Source organism: Hyaena hyaena, unplaced genomic scaffold, assembly GCF_003009895.1.
Source record: "Hyaena hyaena isolate Hyena2069 unplaced genomic scaffold, ASM300989v1 scaffold_123, whole genome shotgun sequence".
Classification (NCBI taxonomy): domain Eukaryota; kingdom Metazoa; phylum Chordata; class Mammalia; order Carnivora; family Hyaenidae; genus Hyaena; species Hyaena hyaena.
This window is the reverse complement of record NW_024080756.1, coordinates 3301667-3319134: the sequence shown is the minus strand read 5'-3', so window position 1 is coordinate 3319134 and position 17468 is coordinate 3301667. Positions and strand designations below refer to the sequence as shown.

At 37.8% G+C, this 17468-nt stretch overlaps 1 protein-coding gene and 1 pseudogene across 1 annotated transcript in view; both read left to right on the top strand.

Annotated features, from left to right (window-relative positions):
* AK9 (adenylate kinase 9) overlaps positions 1–17468 on the top strand; it is a 125440-nt gene that overhangs the window by 89097 nt on the left and 18875 nt on the right. Inside the window, exons 29-32 of the mRNA XM_039237385.1 lie at positions 4140–4205; positions 13609–13815; positions 14137–14355; positions 17250–17463. Coding sequence (XP_039093316.1) covers positions 4140–4205; positions 13609–13815; positions 14137–14355; positions 17250–17463 — 706 coding nt within the window. The remainder of the gene's footprint in view (positions 1–4139; positions 4206–13608; positions 13816–14136; positions 14356–17249; positions 17464–17468) is intronic.
* LOC120235214 lies at positions 12624–13088 on the top strand (annotated as a pseudogene).

Here is a 17468-nt window from a genome sequence, read left to right as displayed (position 1 = left end):
GGGAGTAAATTTTTTCAGCATCCATTCAATTTATAAAGTGGTCTTTATAAAAATGTAGCTTTCCAATTTTAATGCCACAGTCAATATGAAAACACTTTTTATCAAATATTGGAACTATTTATGGGGGCGCCTGGGTGGCTTAGTTGGTTAAGCATCTGACTCTTCATTTTGGCTCAGGCCATGATGTCACAGTTTGTACGTTTGAGCCCCATTTGGGGCTCCATGCTGAGGGCAGAGCCTGCTTGGGATCCTCTCTCTCCCTCCCTCTCTCTGTGCCCCTCCCCCACTCGCTCATGCTCTTTCTCTCTCTCTCAAAATAAACTTTAAAAAAAAGACTTTACAATTAAAGAGTTAAAAATTACTTGAGGCTTATGTGATTTTTCCATACATTAATGCTTTTCTCTCCAAGGCAAATAAAATTCAAACTGGTGGTAGCACCAAAATATCCCTACACCAGACACAAGAGCGAAGTGGGAGAGGCAACTGAATTAAACTTTTATGGAATGATGGCACTGTCCATCAAGGCCCTGTTGGCCTAGAGTGAAACAAATCCATATATTGGTTTAGAACATCTTTTCTAAAACTGTGATCTGAGGAGTATTACATAGAATCTTCAAAAATGTCACAGGGAATCCAGCAATTCCACTTCTAGGAATCTACCTAACAGAAATGCAAACAGACCCACATAAAAATTGATATATGAATGTTCATAATAGCATTGTTCATAACAATCAAAAAGTGAAAACAACCCAATAGCCATCACCTGATGAATGGATAAACAAAATGTGATAGACTCCAGATAGGGGGCCCTGGGTTCCCATCAGATATGGCATCATAAGAGCCTCCTGAATTCATCTCCTCCCACAGACACGCTGAATCCCCAGCTACACGCAAAGCAGTTCCCTCTGAAAGAAATCCAGAAAGTAGCTGAATGACTCCTACACATTGGCAAATGAGAAAACACCCATATCATCCACATCAAAACAGTTGCTGCCTGAGAGTCCCGCTTCCAATCAGCCTGTGCTGTCAGTGATCGTCCCCTTTAGGACACTGACAGGCTGCAGCCACCCTCAACTACTGAGACCTACTTAAGTCCCCTTTAGGACACTGACAGGCTGCAGCCACCCTCAACTACTGAGACCTACTTAGAGCAAAGAAAGTAGGTCGGACGATCACACAGGTTTGAGAGACAGCCAAGAACTCAGTCCAGGCTGACTGATAAGGTTCACCTCCTACAGAAGACTACTCCATCACTCTGTGAAGACTAGGAGATGTGGCTCTTTGTCTAATATGCAGAAACCAACACAGAGTCAAAGAAAATGAAGAAACAGGATACGTTTCAGATAAAAACTCCAGAAATAGATCTTACAAGATAAGTGATCTGCCTGATAAAGAGTTCAAAATAATGTTCATAAAGATGCTCACCGAGACCAGAACAATGCATGAACAGAGTGAGAATTTCCACAGAGATAGAAAATATAGGAAAGTACCAAACAGAAATGACAGAGCTGGAGAATACAATAACTGAACTGCAAATTTCAATAGAGGGGTTCAATAGAAGACTAGACACATGGATCAGTGGAACAGAACAGAGAGCCCAGAAATAACCCCATGCATATATTCTCAATTAATTTATAAGAAAGGACCCAAAGATATACGGTGGAGAGAGAATAGCCTCTTCAGCAAATGCTGAGAAAACTGGACAGCCATATGCAAAAGAATGATACTTCCTATATTTATTATACACAAAAATCAACTCAAAATCGATTAAGACTTGAACCTAAGACCAGAAACCATAAAACTTCTAAAAGAAAACATAGGCGGAATCTCCTTGACATCTGTCTTAATTATTTTGTCAAATTATTGGATTTGACACCAAAAGCAAAAGTCAACAAATGGGGAATATATCAAAGTAAAAGACTTCCGCACAACAAAGGAAACCATTAATGAAATGAAAACTTAATCTGTTGAGAGAAAATATTTACGAATCACATCTGATTTGCATCTGATAAGGAGTTAAAGTCCACAATATCTGAAGAACTCGAATAGCCATCAATGCCAAAAGAACCCATCTGATTAAAATAATAGATTGAAAATCTGAAAAAAAAATTCAAAGGATCTGAATAGATATTCTTACCAAAAAAAAGACATACAAATGGCCAATAGGTACATGAAAAAGTGTTCAACATCACTAATCGTCAGGGAAATGCAAGTCAAAATCACAATGAGATATCATCTCATGTTAGAATGGGTGTCATCAAAAGACAAGAGATAACAAATGTTGGCTAAGTTATGGAGAGAAGGAAACCCTTTGCACTGATGGTGAGAATAAAAACTGGTGCAACCACTGGGGAAAACAGTATGGAAGTTTCTCAAACATTTCAAAATAGAATTACCGAATAATCCAGCAATCCTACTTCTGGGTAAGTATCCACAGGAAGTGAAAACAGGATATTTGCACCTCCATGTTCATTGCAGCACTATTCACAGTAGCCAAAACGAGAGCAACCTAAGTGTCTATCAATGGATGAATAGATAAAAAAAGATGTTTATATGTACAATAAGATATTATTCAATCATGAGAAAGAAGGAAATCCTGTCCATCCAACATGGATGGACCTTGAGGGGGTTATGCTAAGTGAAATAAGCCAGACAGGAAAAGACAAATACTGCCTGGTATCACTTATATGAGGAATCTAAAAAAATTCAAACTCACAGAAACAGAGAATAGAAAAGTGGTTGCCAGGGGCTGAGGGGGTGGGGGAAATAGAAGTTGGTAACAGGTACAAACTTTCAGCTATAAAATGAATAAGATCTGAGGATTTAATGTATAACATGGTGACTATAGTTGATAATGCTGAATTGTATAATCAAAGTTTGCTAATAGAAGAATTTAAATGTTGTAAAAAATATGTGAGGCGATGGAAGTGTTCATTAATTAAATGGGAGGAGTCCTTTCACTATGTATACATAGTTCAAATCATCACAATGCACATTTTAAATATCTTAAAATTTGAGAAGACTGGATGAATGAATGAATGAATGAATGAATAAGTGGTATATCTATATAATGGTACTAAAAAAGAATGAACTGCTGATACACCCTACAACATGGATAAAAATCATTATGCTTGGTGAAAGATGCCAGGCCAAAAAAAAAGGACATACTATATGATTCATTCCATTTATAAGACATATCTTGAAAGAGCAAATCTATAAATCTGGGCTTGGGTGAAAAGAATAGGGCTTTCAAATCTGGAACTAGGAAGACTAAGATGTGACATGAGAGTAGTGTTAAATAATTTGAAGGGCTTTCATGCTGAAGAGAGCCTATAGTTGTTCCATAAGGCCACAGCAAAGGAACTACTATTGGTAGGAGGAAGGTACAGGGATATGTATTTCATTATTAGAGTTTCAAAAAAAAAAAAAGCAACCCAAGATTGAACGTAATGAGCTACTCATCAATATATAAGCTAGTCAATTAATTCCAATTCTGAGATACTATGACTTAAATTATTTAATACATTATTAGGATGTTATCTTTTATTAAAATGATAAAGGATTATCAAAAAAATTTTAATTTCTTTATTTTGAGAGAGCGAGAGTGTCAGCAAGGGAGAGGAAGACACACACAGAGAGAGAGAGAGAGAGAGAGAATCCCAAGCAAGCTCCGAGCTATCAGCAAAGAGCCCAATGTGGGGCTTGAACCCACAAACCATGAGATCATGACCTGAGCCAAAATCAAGAGTTGGATGCTTTACCGACTGAGCCACTCAGATGCCCCTAGGAAACCAAACATTTTTAACAAATTAGTTCCAACTATTTCCCTATTTCTCCATATGCATAATCTATGTAATTACCAAAGCAAACTAACAGACAATAAATTTAAAAAGGTGTTCTAAAGTTTGTAGCAAGAGTGGCAGCCCTCAAATGTTGTTTATCCCCCTGGGGGGAAGTTGCTGATCAAAAGTTCCAGAGCTACAGGATATAGTAACATAATTACCACCATCACATGCTTTTCTGGAAAGTTCACCATCCTTCCATCCAAATGCTATTCCCACCTTGGTAAAAATATGTATATTAATGCACCAAAAGTAATTTTATCCATTAAAACTTTTTAATGTCTCCTTCTTTAACAGGATGATATGATTTCTAAAAGAAGGGCTGAACTTATAGCAGAGAGAGAAAAGAAACAGAAAGTGGAGGTAAGTAAGTAAAATTGCTGCCTTTAAAAAAAGAATATCCCTAATACAATGTTCATATATAATATTATATATTTTTTTATATATCAATAATATAAAATAAAAAGATGTATAAGACACATGGGTGACAGGCGGTTGAACAGCTGACTCTTGACTTTGGCTCAGGTCATGATCATAGAAGCATGGGATCGAGCCTCGCTTTGGGCTCCATGCTGAGTGTGGAGCCTGCTTAAGATTCTCTCTTTGTCTCCCTCTGACCCTCTCCCCTGCTCACTTTCTCTCTCTCTCTCTCTGAAAAAAAAGTTAATTAAAAGAAGAAAAAGTCTTGAAAGAAGTACACAGAGTTTATGTATGAGTAGTAAGATTATATATCACTGCTTTTCTTTTTACTTTTTGTTATTCCATAATTGTTTACAATGACCCTTTATTATTTTTATAATCAGAAAAATGAACATTTTTAAAGGAAAGAAAACCACTAAAGAAGTTTAAATAATCTAATTCAAAGTATAATACTACATTAAGCTATGCTTCTTTTGGATTTTCACTTTTGCATTCCAGCCTTCCAGCCCATGCACAGGGAGACAGGCTGGGAGCCTGAGACTGAGGTCTAGACAGAGAGGCTGTAAAGCTGTGCCAGAACTAAAATATAGATTATCCTGAGCTAAAGAATAGAATGAGGCAGCTCCTGTGAACCCACAGACTCATATATTTTACAGGATGCTCAATACAGCTCCTTTTCCCCATCTGCTGATTTTTTAAAAGATAAACCTTGAAGATTGTGGATTTTGTTTTGTTTGGAGAGGAACTATTCCCAAAATGACTTAGCGCACCCCAGTGCTACAGCCAAGCTTACTCAGGGGTGCAGAATTTAAAGAGGAGGTATGATGAGACATGCTAGTTCTGTGAAGTTACCTGGGGCTCATATGTACGCAGTCAGCTTACAAGTAACCCCTGTAACCAAGACAAAGAGTAAGATGGTCCTGCCTTCTCCCATCTCCTTCTGGCATAAAGCGCCCAGGACCATCTTTTCTACTCTGACTCTCAAGACCAGTTTTCCATTTGTATGAAAATGTCCAGCCCAACAAGGGGAAGGGGAAAAGAGGAATAACAGAAAATAGGACTTGCTGCACATGCAACCATATGCCCCCTGGTATGGAGATGTACAAAGGACTGCTGAAACAGACCAGCTGTAACTCTGGGTCAAAACATTGCAGAATAGGGGCCGGGACAATCGTTTCCGTGTCCAAACACAACCAAAAGTAGGTCTAAAATCATCAGACTGAGAAAGTTACAGCACCATCCAAGGAACAAGAACCTTCCTCTCCATTATTTGCCATAATCTTTGCTCATCCATTCAGCCAGTCAGCTGGTCCATTAATTGAGCGCTCACTGCATACTTGACACTATTCAGACACTGGAGAATGAGCCACGAATAAAATTGACAGAAGTTTCTGGCCTCATTCTACTGTTCATTCCCTGAACAAACATGTCTCGAAATTCTCTGTTCAAAGATCATGCTGATGTTTAGGATAACAGAAAAAAAAGCAAAACAAACAAACAAACAAAAAAGAAAAACCAGGCATCCTAACCTGGGCTAAAGCACAGGCCTTCAGTCCCTAGGAATCCCTAGTGGTCCCATATAGAATCACCCTAATTGTCTCAGCAACATATTATCAAAGGAGTCAAGACTTTGGGGTTGAGCTGACCTAAATTGGTATCCTTTTTCCAGTTCTTGCTGATTTTGTTCACCACTGGCTCCCCAGTGCTTCACATAGTGCTGACACATAGCAGTCACTCACTAGTTGTTTTGTTGCTGTGGTATAACCTTGAGCAGTTTTCTTTATCTCTCTGAATTTAGGCTTTGTCATTGTAAAATAGAACAAAATTAATAATATCTAGTTTCCTGAATTAATAATACTTTAATTTCCCTTCTTTGCTATTCTTTAGTTAAATCTGCTTTTTCTTAAGAAGATCAGTTTTCATTAGGCGCCCGGGTGGCTCAGTCAATTAAGTGTCTGACTTCGGCTCAGGACATGATCTCACAGTTCATGGTTTTGAGCCCCGTATCGGGCTCTGTGCTGACAGCTCAGAGCCTGGACCCTGCTTCGGATTCTGTGTCTCCCTCTCTCTCTACCCTTCGCCAGGTTGCTCTCTCTCTCTCTCAGAAATAAATAAACATTAAAAATTAAAAAAAAAAAAAGAAAATCAGTTTTCAGGATAAATTTTAAATGTCCTTGATTTATCATTTTTCTATTTGTTAACATTAGAATGGTGGGATTTCTTACTATTTTTCATTCAAAATTCAATATTCTATCTTATAAATTAAGTAGTGTTTTTTAATGTTTATGTATTTATTTTGAGTGAGAGAGAGCACACAAGCGGGGTAGGGGCAGAGGGAGAGAGAGAATCCCAAGCACTGTCAGCAGAGAGCTCAGTGCTGTCTCAGTGCTCATGACCTGAGCTGAAATCAAGAGTTGGGCGCTTAACCGACTGAGCCACCCAAGAGCCCAGAAGTAGGTTTGTAGAAGTTAGCTCTCCCAAGTCTTAATCTTTCACAAAATTGACTATGTATCTCACACAATTAATTTGTACAAACTGACTTTAGGGAAGATAATTCCTGAGATTTTTGATGAATCAAAGATGAAAAAACTGTGTATTGATTGAGTTTTTAAAATGTCTTTGATGAGAATTTTATCTGTCCTGCCACTGCCTCAGACAAAGAAAGACTAAACAAAATACAGCATGTCAAGGTTCACGCAGTATGATTGCTATAACCAGTTAGCATGACTTCCTGACTCAACATAGACCCTGGAGCTTGCTTTCAAAAGCATGGAACCAGAGGCCTTCTCATCATTTGCCTTTTGTATAGAATATGCAGCTCCATGAATCACCTTTTCACAATGAATTGGGGAACCACACACAAAGAAAGCCCCTCCCAGTTTTGTCTTCTCAATCTTCACAAAGATCATTTGTCTGAATTTTTTGCAGCAGATTACACATTTTTTTGACATTAGAAATTATCTTAGTCTCAAGGGGGCTACTTGCATTAATTTCATAGGAAAATGTCGCCATCTTGTGGAATTTTAGTTGCCAAGTGTGATTGATGAATAACCTAAGCCAACCCCTTCACAGAGATTTAGTTTGCATACTTTCCAGCTCCTCAGAGGCCTTGCTTCTGCTCCTCTTCCTTGCTTCAGAATCTTGTCTCTCTTCCTGTTCACTGGCTCCTTCTCTGGTGCCTCAGTCTCTTCTATCAAGTTGTGGGTAGCCATAGACAGGAGAAAGCCAGAAAGAGCCAGGATAGTGAGCCAGGGTTGCAAGTCAGCAGAATTGTGAGAGCCTATACCCAGCTGAATAGTAATAGAGATAAATACCCTAAGTAGTAAGGGGAAGCCAAAGTCAGGGTCCAAATGATGTTGAAACAAGGTTAAGGACCAAGCACCAGGCCAAGACCATCCTTGAGGCCTTCTAGGGAGAAGGCAGAGTATATAGGCCCAAAGGTCTATATACAGAGAGCACTTTGGGATGGAACAGAAAGCAAAGGTGTAGGGGAGTGGGGGGGGTGGGGAGGTGTACAGGTTGGGGATTCAGTTCTTTTAAAGTTTTTATTTAAATTCTCATTAATTAACCTATAGTGTAATATTAGTTTCAAGTGTACAATATAGTGATTCAACACTCCCATAATCTCCCCCTCCTTAATTCCCATCACCTATTTAACCCATCCCCCCAACCAGCCTCCCTTGGCTTCAGCTTTAAGGTTTTGAAAACAAATAGTTTGGAATCGTATCTTAATATCCAGATTTAGAAGGCAACCTAACCCCCCGCCCCGCCACGTGTAGTAAGGGAATCTATCATCTGATTAACATGCATCTGTATTCGGAAGCCTCAGAAGTCTGACAAGTCTTTCACTTCTCCTCTTACTATTTCTGCCTATCTCATTTCCTCCCTAGTTGTAAGCATTCTGACTATAATCTCCATCCCCCTCCTGGCATAACCTTCTACTCAGTTATAGCCTTGCCCCTACTTTCTGCTACTGATAGAAAGCGATGAGAGAGTTTACCCCAAATCTAGCCCTGTTTCTTGGAGACCATGAGTTTTGTTTTCTGTTGTCCCCTTTCTTTTTTCTTTTCCCTTTCCAGCCTTCTCTGGGATTGGTTGAATGTATTTTAGAAATCCATTTTATTTATCTTTTGGCTTTTTAGTTATACTTCTATGTATTATTTTTTTAGTGGTTGCTCTCTATTACATATACATCCTTACCTTTTCCCACTCTACTTAGAGTCAATATTATTCCATGTAATATTGTAGAAATCTGTGACTGTATAAGTCCATTTACACCCACCAATATCCTTTTATGCTCTAAGTGGTCATTTGTTTTAACAACCAAGTGGATTATAAACTCCATAAGAAAAAATATATAATTTTTATTTTAAATAGTCATATGTATTTTAAATATATTGAGAGAAAAATAAATCTTCTTCTACATTTATCCAGATATTTAACCTTTTCTGTTGTTCTTTATTCATTCCTCTGGTGTGATAGAAACCAGAGGGATGAGAAGAATGTGGTCATCTGAATTGTTTTCCTGTATGATTTTTCTTGGCTGCTTTCAAGACTTTCTTTGTATCTTTTTCAATGTTGTGATTATGATATATGTATTTATATTTTTCTTTATATTAATCAGTTTGGGGTTCACTGAGCTTCTTTAATCTGTAAATTTATATCTTTCACTAAACTGGGGGAAACTTTGGACATTATTTCTGCCCTACTTGCTCTCTGTCTCCTTCTGAAAATCAGTTTCACACAGGTTAGATCATTCACTGTTGTTCCACATGATCTTGAGGCTGTTTATTTTTTCAATCTTTTTTCTCTCTTCCTTAAGTTTGATAATTACTTTGATCTGTCTTCAAATTCGCTGATTCTTTCCTTTGTCGTCTCCAGTCTTAAATCCATCTGATATTTTTTAAATTCCAAATATTGTATTTTTTAGTTCTAACTTCCATTTTTGTTTATTTTTTATATTTTTTATTCCCCTCCTGAGATTTCCTATCTTTTCATTTATTATGAGTGTATTTTCCTCTTCCTCATTGGTCATAGGGATAACAACTGCTTTAAAGTCCTTGTTTTGTAACTCTAGCACCTGGAGTGGGGATTCGTTGATATCATTTCTTATGAGAATGGGTCATATTTGTATTTTGGATAGTTTTGGATTATTATAATTTTTGAATTATGAATGTTATGTTGTAAAGGTTCTGAATTCTGTTATATAGCTCCGAAGAGTGTTTTTTGTTTTAGCAGGCAATTTACTTAGTAACACTAAGCCTGTAAACTCTGTCATACTGACAATTCAACTTATACTGTTCTCAAACAGTCTATATGTGCATGGTTCTAGATATGGAACGTCTTTACAAACTAGATTTGTTGTTCCCTTCTCCGGTTCTCTCAGCTCTGAAGTTTACCCTCACTCTCCAGTGTCCTGGTTGTATCTCCTTCCCCTGGTTGCTCCAGCTGGAAAGACACCAAAGTTTCCTGTCAGAATTTTAGTCACCCTGTGCCAGCACCCCTCTAATGGAGGCTGCCCTGTGAACAAGGGCACAAAATCAGAGAACTCATCCTTAACCAAAATTTTTGGTTGCTTTGCAAAATCTGCCTTTGTTCACTCTCCAGAGCCTCTTAAGTGAGAAAAAGTGTATGTGTGTATGTGTGTGTTGAGGTGGGGAGAGGGCTGTTCACGGTTTATGGTTATTATCTGCTAGAGGCTAAATTAACTTATTCCTTCAGACTGGCAGCAGATATCCAAGACCATGAATTTTAGAAAATGTACTTCTTAACATAAGGTCTCAAAGGTATAATTTATTAGCACTGTTTCAAAAGATCAAGTTGCCATTTATGGAAAAATAAAAACTTTTTCCCTAGGAAGAATTAACCTATGAAAATTTTTAGGATATTAGCCTTTTAAAAAATTCAACATTGTACTAAAGATACAATAGCAAAAGTAAGCAAAAGTAGCAAAAGTAATACAAGAAGAAAAAGAAATAGCATAGATGTTGAAACATAAGGACAGAGCTCATTATGTGCGTATAATTTGATTATCTAGAAAGTCCAAGAGAATTAACTGCACAAAAATTATCTAAGGCTGCCCCACCAGCTCCTTATGTAACAAAGACATCTGCCTCCACGAAGAAAAGAAAAGGCAAACAATTTCTTTTTTTTTTTTTAGCTTATTTTTTTTAATTTTTAAATTTTTTTCGTTTTTTTTTTTTTTTTACAAATAGTTTATTGTCAAATTAGTTTCTACATAACACTCAGTGCTCATCCCCAAAGTGCCCTCCTCCATGCCCACCCCCCCCCCACATCCATCAGTCCTCAGTTTTTGTCAGCATTCAAGAGTCTCTCATGGTTTGCCTCTCTCCCTTTCCCCCACCATTTCCGCCCTTCTTCTCCCCCTTGTTCCTCCGTCAAGTTCCTCCTAATCCTCCTATACGTGCAAACATATGATATTTGTCCTTCTCTGCCTGACTTATTTCGCTCAGCATAACACCCTCAAGGTCCATCCATGTTGCTACACATGGCCAGATTTCATTGTTTCTCATTGCCACTGCTAGGAATTTACCCAAGGGATCCAGAAATGCTGAGGCATAGGAGCACATGTACCCCAATGTTCATAGCAGCACTCTCCACAATAGCTAAAACATGGAAAGAGCCTAAGTGTCCATCAACAGATGAATGGATCAAGAAGATGTGGTTTATCTATACCAAGGCAAACAATTTCTAAAGCAAATAATCTGCGTAGAAGATGATAGGTGCCAGGAATGTTGCTTGGTGCCCTCCATCTTTTGGAGCAACATCCAACCTGCCTGCCTCTTCTCATTCTTCCATCTTAAATGGAAGCACAATACAACCTTCCCAGCTCACATACCCAGAGCTTTCAGTTGCCTTGAATTAGGCAGCTTGGTCCTCCATTCATAAAAATGGATGAACCACCAAGGATTACCATATACTTGAGAAAAATTATCAACACAAAGGAACAACAAGATGAACAAACAGAACAATTGACCCTAAAATGAATAGGCAATTCAAAAAACCTTACTAAACATTTAAAAAGTTCCAATCTGCCTCAGAAATTCAAGAACTTGTATCCATAAAACAAAAACAGGATGCTATGAAGAATCAGAAAGCAAAAAAGATTTCATGGAAGCTAAAATATATAATATAAATTAAATTAATTAAAAGTTTAATAGAGGGGCACCTGGGTGGCTCAGTTGGTTAAGCATCTGATGTAGGTTCAGGTCATGATCTCACAGCTTGAGTTTAGGCCCCACATAGCTCTTTCAGCACAGCAGCACAGAACCCACTTTGGATCCTCTGTCCCCTTCACTTTTTGCCCATCCCCCACTTGCACGGGTGCCTATGCTCACACACACATGTGTTCACTCTCTCTCTCTCTCTCTCTCTCTCCCTCCCTCCTTCCCTCCATCTCAAAAATAAATAAACATTTTTTAAAGTTGAATAGAAAAATTAGAAGGAAAAATCAAAGTTGTTTCTCAAATATATAACAAAAATACAAGAGATAGAAAATATGAAAGAAAAACTGGAGATATGTGGGGTCGGTCGAGGAGGGTCAACATCTAATTTGCATTCCAAAAGAAAAAAAATGAAAAGAGAGAAAATATAGGAGGAAATAATCTTAAAAGTATTGAAAGAAATGTCCCCAGTATTAAAGAGAGCAGAAGATCTTCAAATTGAAAAGGCTCAATGAATACTGAACAGAACAAATTAAAAGAGATGTACATTAGACACATTCTCATGTTAATGTACTTTAAACACAGTTTGAGATTGCTAATTATAAAGAGGTTGTATCTATTTCTAAAATGAAGAAAAGATATCTACAAAGGAATGGGGATAAAATTTGTGTCAGATTTCTCACCGACAATACTGGATGCTAGAAGACAAAGACATTGCCTTCAAAATTCAGCACAGAGCCTGGAGCCTGCTTTGGATTCTGGGTCTCCCTCTTCTCTACCCCTTCCCTGCTCATGCTCTGTCTCTCTGTCTTTCAAAAATAAACGTTAAAAATTTATTTAAAAAATAAATAAATAATAAAGGAACGAAGGTCTAATCAACAGAAATATTAAGAAACAGCAAGATAAGCATGAGATTGCAGGTGGCAGATAATGAGAAGGCTGAGTTATTCTCTTTGTGTTCCATTAGATACTGAAATACTGAAGACTGTCAAAAACACATAACCTTCATGGATGGGGCTAGAGACTCTAAGCAAAATAAAGCAGTCAGAGAAAGACAAATACCATATGATTTCACTCACATGTGGAATTCAAGAAACCAAACAAAGGAGCAAAGGAAAAAAAAGAGAGAGACAAATCAAGAAGCAGACTCTGGCTCCTTCTGACTTCCCAGGCAGTGATGAGAGGAGCTGCCACCCTGTCCACCCACCTGCAATGGATGATCATGCAGGACTGCTCCAGCTTTCTGATCAAGAGGAACAAGCAGACATACAGCACCCAGCCCAATAACCTGAAGGCTCGTAACTCCTTCCACCAAATGGGTTGATTCACCACAAGACTGTGAGTGTGGAGCCAGCGGCCTACGGCAAAGATGTAGTGGTCATGAAGTAGAGATCTGGCCAGTGAAAACCTCCTACGTGCAGACCACCAGGAACAAGAATGTCTGGGCCACCTTCAGCAGCATCAAGCCGAAGACCTGCAGAAACAAGTACTGTTCAGATCTGCACATTGCTGCCATTTGCAGGGCCAGTACCATCCTTCTCCCCAGAAGCCAGTGACGGTGAAAAGGAAGCAAGCCACCCCACCAAGAACTCTTGAGCACCTGCCCCCCACCTCCAAAGCAATAAATATGTCAACCGCCTGAGGAGGTGGGGGAAAGAAGAAGAAACAGATTCTTAACTATAGAGAACAAGCATGATTACCAGAAGGGAGGTGGGTGGAAAGGATGGGTTAATGGGGTGATGGGGATTCAGGAGTGCACTTGTCATGAGCACTGGGTGGTGTATGGAATTGTTGAATCACTGTGTTGTACACTTGAAACATAACATTGTATGTTAACTAACTGCAATTAAAATAAAGACTCTAAATAAATAAATAAATAAATAAATAAATAAATAAATAAATGGAACTTTCTGACAACCATAGACATAAAGCATTTAATACCTTGTTTATGTATTTACTGTGGGATTGGTATGGTGTCAGAGTCTTGAAGGAATTAAATTTCTGGGTGCTAGGTATTTAAAATTTTACTATGTCACTAAATAAATGTTGCCATTCCATACCAACCAATATCTAGTGATGTAAAATATTCCAGAGGATTAGTTGGCAGAGTCATTTGGTGCCTATTCTATATGTATAGTAAAAGAGAACACTTTGTTCCTTAGACTGGTAGGGAAGATGAAGATATTAGTGAAGAAGAGCCTGAAGAAGATGAAGATGATATTGACAACATCCTTGAAGATGAGTTTCCGAAAGATGAGGAAGTAATGAGTGAAGAAGATGAAGAACAGGAAATTGATGCGCTTGAACGCCTGAGAGGTGAACTGGGAGAAAAATATGAAGCAGATATGAATAATATACAAGTAATACAGGTTATTACTTTTCCTTCATTTTTCATAATTCACAATTTGGTTTATGTCTTGGTTTCTTTTTAACATTCCAAAAGAAATGTGTATTTTAGGGCTATCTTTCCTTTTGCCAGCACCACTTGCAATTATGACGACATTAACAACTCCAGGGCAACATGGAAGCCACAGAGAGTCAAAAGTTTTAGCTACCAATATGCAGCCACTCAAAAGCTGAAAAGTATTTATTCTCTTGACTGAAGTAGTCAGTTACCAGCAATGTCTATGTGCTGTGACCAGACTCAGTCCCATTAAAAATATTTGATTTTATGATTTGTTTTTCATCAGGATGAATGTGAGAAGCTTATGATACCAGTAATTCTTATTAATGGAGCTCGGAAAATCCATATTGTGCAATATAATTTGAATATGAAACTGAAACCACTGATAGAGAATCGTGAGAGCATTTTTGAAAAATGTTATCCGATAACATCACACCTTGCCCAGAAAATGATGAACTATACCTATAAGCAGATAAGCTCATTTGGCTACTGGGACCCTGTAAAGGTAATGTCAGCAAATGCACCTGAAAGCTGTGTTCTTTCTTCTATTTTGTTAAGTATGTCTAAGACGAAGGCAGGATCATTTCAAAAATTGTAAGCATTGCATGGTACTCTTAACTAGCTATAAAAACATGTGATTGTTTTAATTTTCTGACATCTGAAAAATAATCAAAGGGTCTAATTTCTTTTATGTATTTCTGAAGAGATAACACAATTCCAACCTGGTTTTAATTGTGTAGCAGAAGAAGATGGGTACTGGAAACATTTTCAAAGGACACATCTAAAGAGCTGAGCTCTGGTACTAATTTGCTACCTAATTTTAGGCAAGTCATTTAACCTCTTTGATTCTTTCACGGAACCAGGGTCTAAGACCCTGTACTAAAACCTAGTTCTGTACTAAGACCCTGAAAGAATAATACCACCAGGACACTGTGACCAAAAACAAGAGTATAACATTCTCTGGAAAGTGTGAGACAAAATACAAAATGTGACATTGGTGTTCATAACAAGAATTTCTAAGTACAATATTTTTATGCAACGTGGATAGACTTAATCCAGTTGGAATTCACTAACCTCAAATGTGGGACGATTTTCAACAAACCTTAACTAAGACCATTCCAGCCACTATTCTAGTCCCTGAGAACAGAGTAGTGAACAAAAAGGTTTCTTTTGTCATGGAGTTTATATTCTAGTTGGATTGGGGAGGGAAGCGAGGCATAAATAAGTAAAACAGACAAATAGGTTCTTGAGAGATAGTATTAAGTGCTATAAAGACAATAAAAGAATGTCATGTGATAGCTACCTATTCACTCGATCAGTGTACTTTTTATTTCCATCAGTGATATAGCAAAGCAGTGAAGATCATGGCCTCTGCCACCACTTATTAATGAGTGACCTTGGACAAATTATGTAACCTCTCTGAGTTATTCCCATTTGCATAATGGGAATAAGAATAGTCCCTACCTTACAATATTGTTACAATGATTAAATGAGTTAATTACTATAAAGTGCTTACAACAGTGTTTTGCATTTTGTAAGTGTTCAATAAAAATTATTAATATATATTACTATTATTGGTCACTGATAAAAAGTCTTCTGCAGGTGGGATCCAAAATGGAGACATGTACATGTTACATGAAGCCTCCTTCTTGGATGATATTGATACAATCAGTTTCGTTTCTACTTAATTGTGCTATCCTCTTTATCTTAACCATAGGATGTCAAGAGAAACCTTTTTAAATATCATGCTGGAATATAGAAACATATGACACTGCCCTACATAGAGAATTGGATAGAGTTAAGCATGCATTAGAATCGCCTGGAAAGCTTTAAAAGATAGTCATGCCCTTCTCTCTGAGATGAGGGAGAAAGGGGAAAAAGCAGTCAGGACCCTAATTAGTGAGGGAAGTTTTATGTCTAAATATAACTAGAATTATACAAAAGTGTGTTATGGAGAAATGAGTGCATGGTCATAAGAAGCGTTCAGACATATAAATAATCATTTCTCAAGGCTGTTGGGAATCTTTCTGGGTGCATGATAATTCAATATTTCTGATTTGATGATACTATGGGGATTCTGACCTACAGAGGAGAAAGGATGCATGCTAGATATTTTGAGCAATAGCAGAAACTACTGGAAGGAATCTCATTTAATTTGGCAATTTGAAATATAATCATTAAACTTTCAGCTTTTTTTATTACAAAGTGTAAGACATGGAACAGACATTCGTACAGCACCCCTGAGTTTCTTCTTATACCTAGCATTTACTCCTAGCAATGAACTTTACTCCAGCCCAAGAGTGATGATGTTGACAATACCATTGACCTGTGACAACTGTCCTGGTGTAGCTCTGGGGAAGGAGTAATACTGAACCATATTGGTTCACACCCACTCTGTCAAGTATGGGCTGCTACTTAGCCACCTGATGCTCTAAAAAAGATATCCAAACCTGACATTATTAATGACCCACTGTCATCTCGAACTAAGAAAGAGATGTGGAACCACTCCTCCATCTCCATTCCATACCTGTACCTTAAGCTGCCTTTTAGGTATTTTTCCTTTTTGTGATTACTCTGGGTGTTTATGTGAGTGGGATTTTGCCTATATAAAATGTGGAAGAGAGGCCTATAGGGTTTGTCCTACTAGTATGTCCCCAAACATGGCCCAGGACCCCACCTATGTTAGTCTACTCAGGCTGCCATAACAAAGTACCACAGACTAGGTGGCTTAGACAACAGAAATTTATTTTCTCACAGTTCTAGAAGCTGAAAGTCCAAGGTCAAGGTGCCATCAGAGATAGTTTTCTGGTGAGGTCTATTCCTGGCTTGCAGATTACCACCTTCTCACTGTGTCCTCACATAGCCTTTCTTCTGTACTTATGCACTCCTGGTGTCTCTTTCTTTTCATATAAGACACCAGTCTCATTGGATTAGGGCCCCACACTTAGACCCTCACTTAACCTTAATTACCTCCTGAAAGGCCCTATCTCCAAATACAGTCACTTTGGGGATTAGGCTTCAACCTTTGAATTTGGGGGAACACATTTCCATCCATAACACCACCTTAGGAATGCACCTGTTTGTAAGGACAAATTGGCCCACAAATATATGCAAACAACTTTACATTCTTTGGCAAAAACATACCCTAAAGACATTATAAAGGAATGTACGGGAACTATAATGGTCATAAACCGAAGGCTATGTCAGATTTCATCAATTGCATGTTGGTATAAAATAAATTGCTCTTTTTATACAGTTTTTAATATTAATAGTTAGCTATGATTAGTTTTCTTATTTTGTAAGAAAGATTTTCTTATTTTACAAATATGTTCAAATGTATTTGGGGGAATACTGTAAAACTTAAAGCTAACTTATGAATTCAATTATGTTATATTGTAGCTAAGTGAAGGAGAGACAATCAAGCCAATTGAAACTTCAGAGAATCCAGTTTTTGCTGTAATCCATCGTCAGTATATTTATTTTTTATCTAGTAAGGAAACTAAAGAAAAATTTATGAAGAACCCAATCAAATATATCCGCCAACCCAAACCTAAGCCTACTATGCCCATTAGGATTGCAATTCTGGGACCTCCCAAATCTGGGAAAACTACAGGTAAG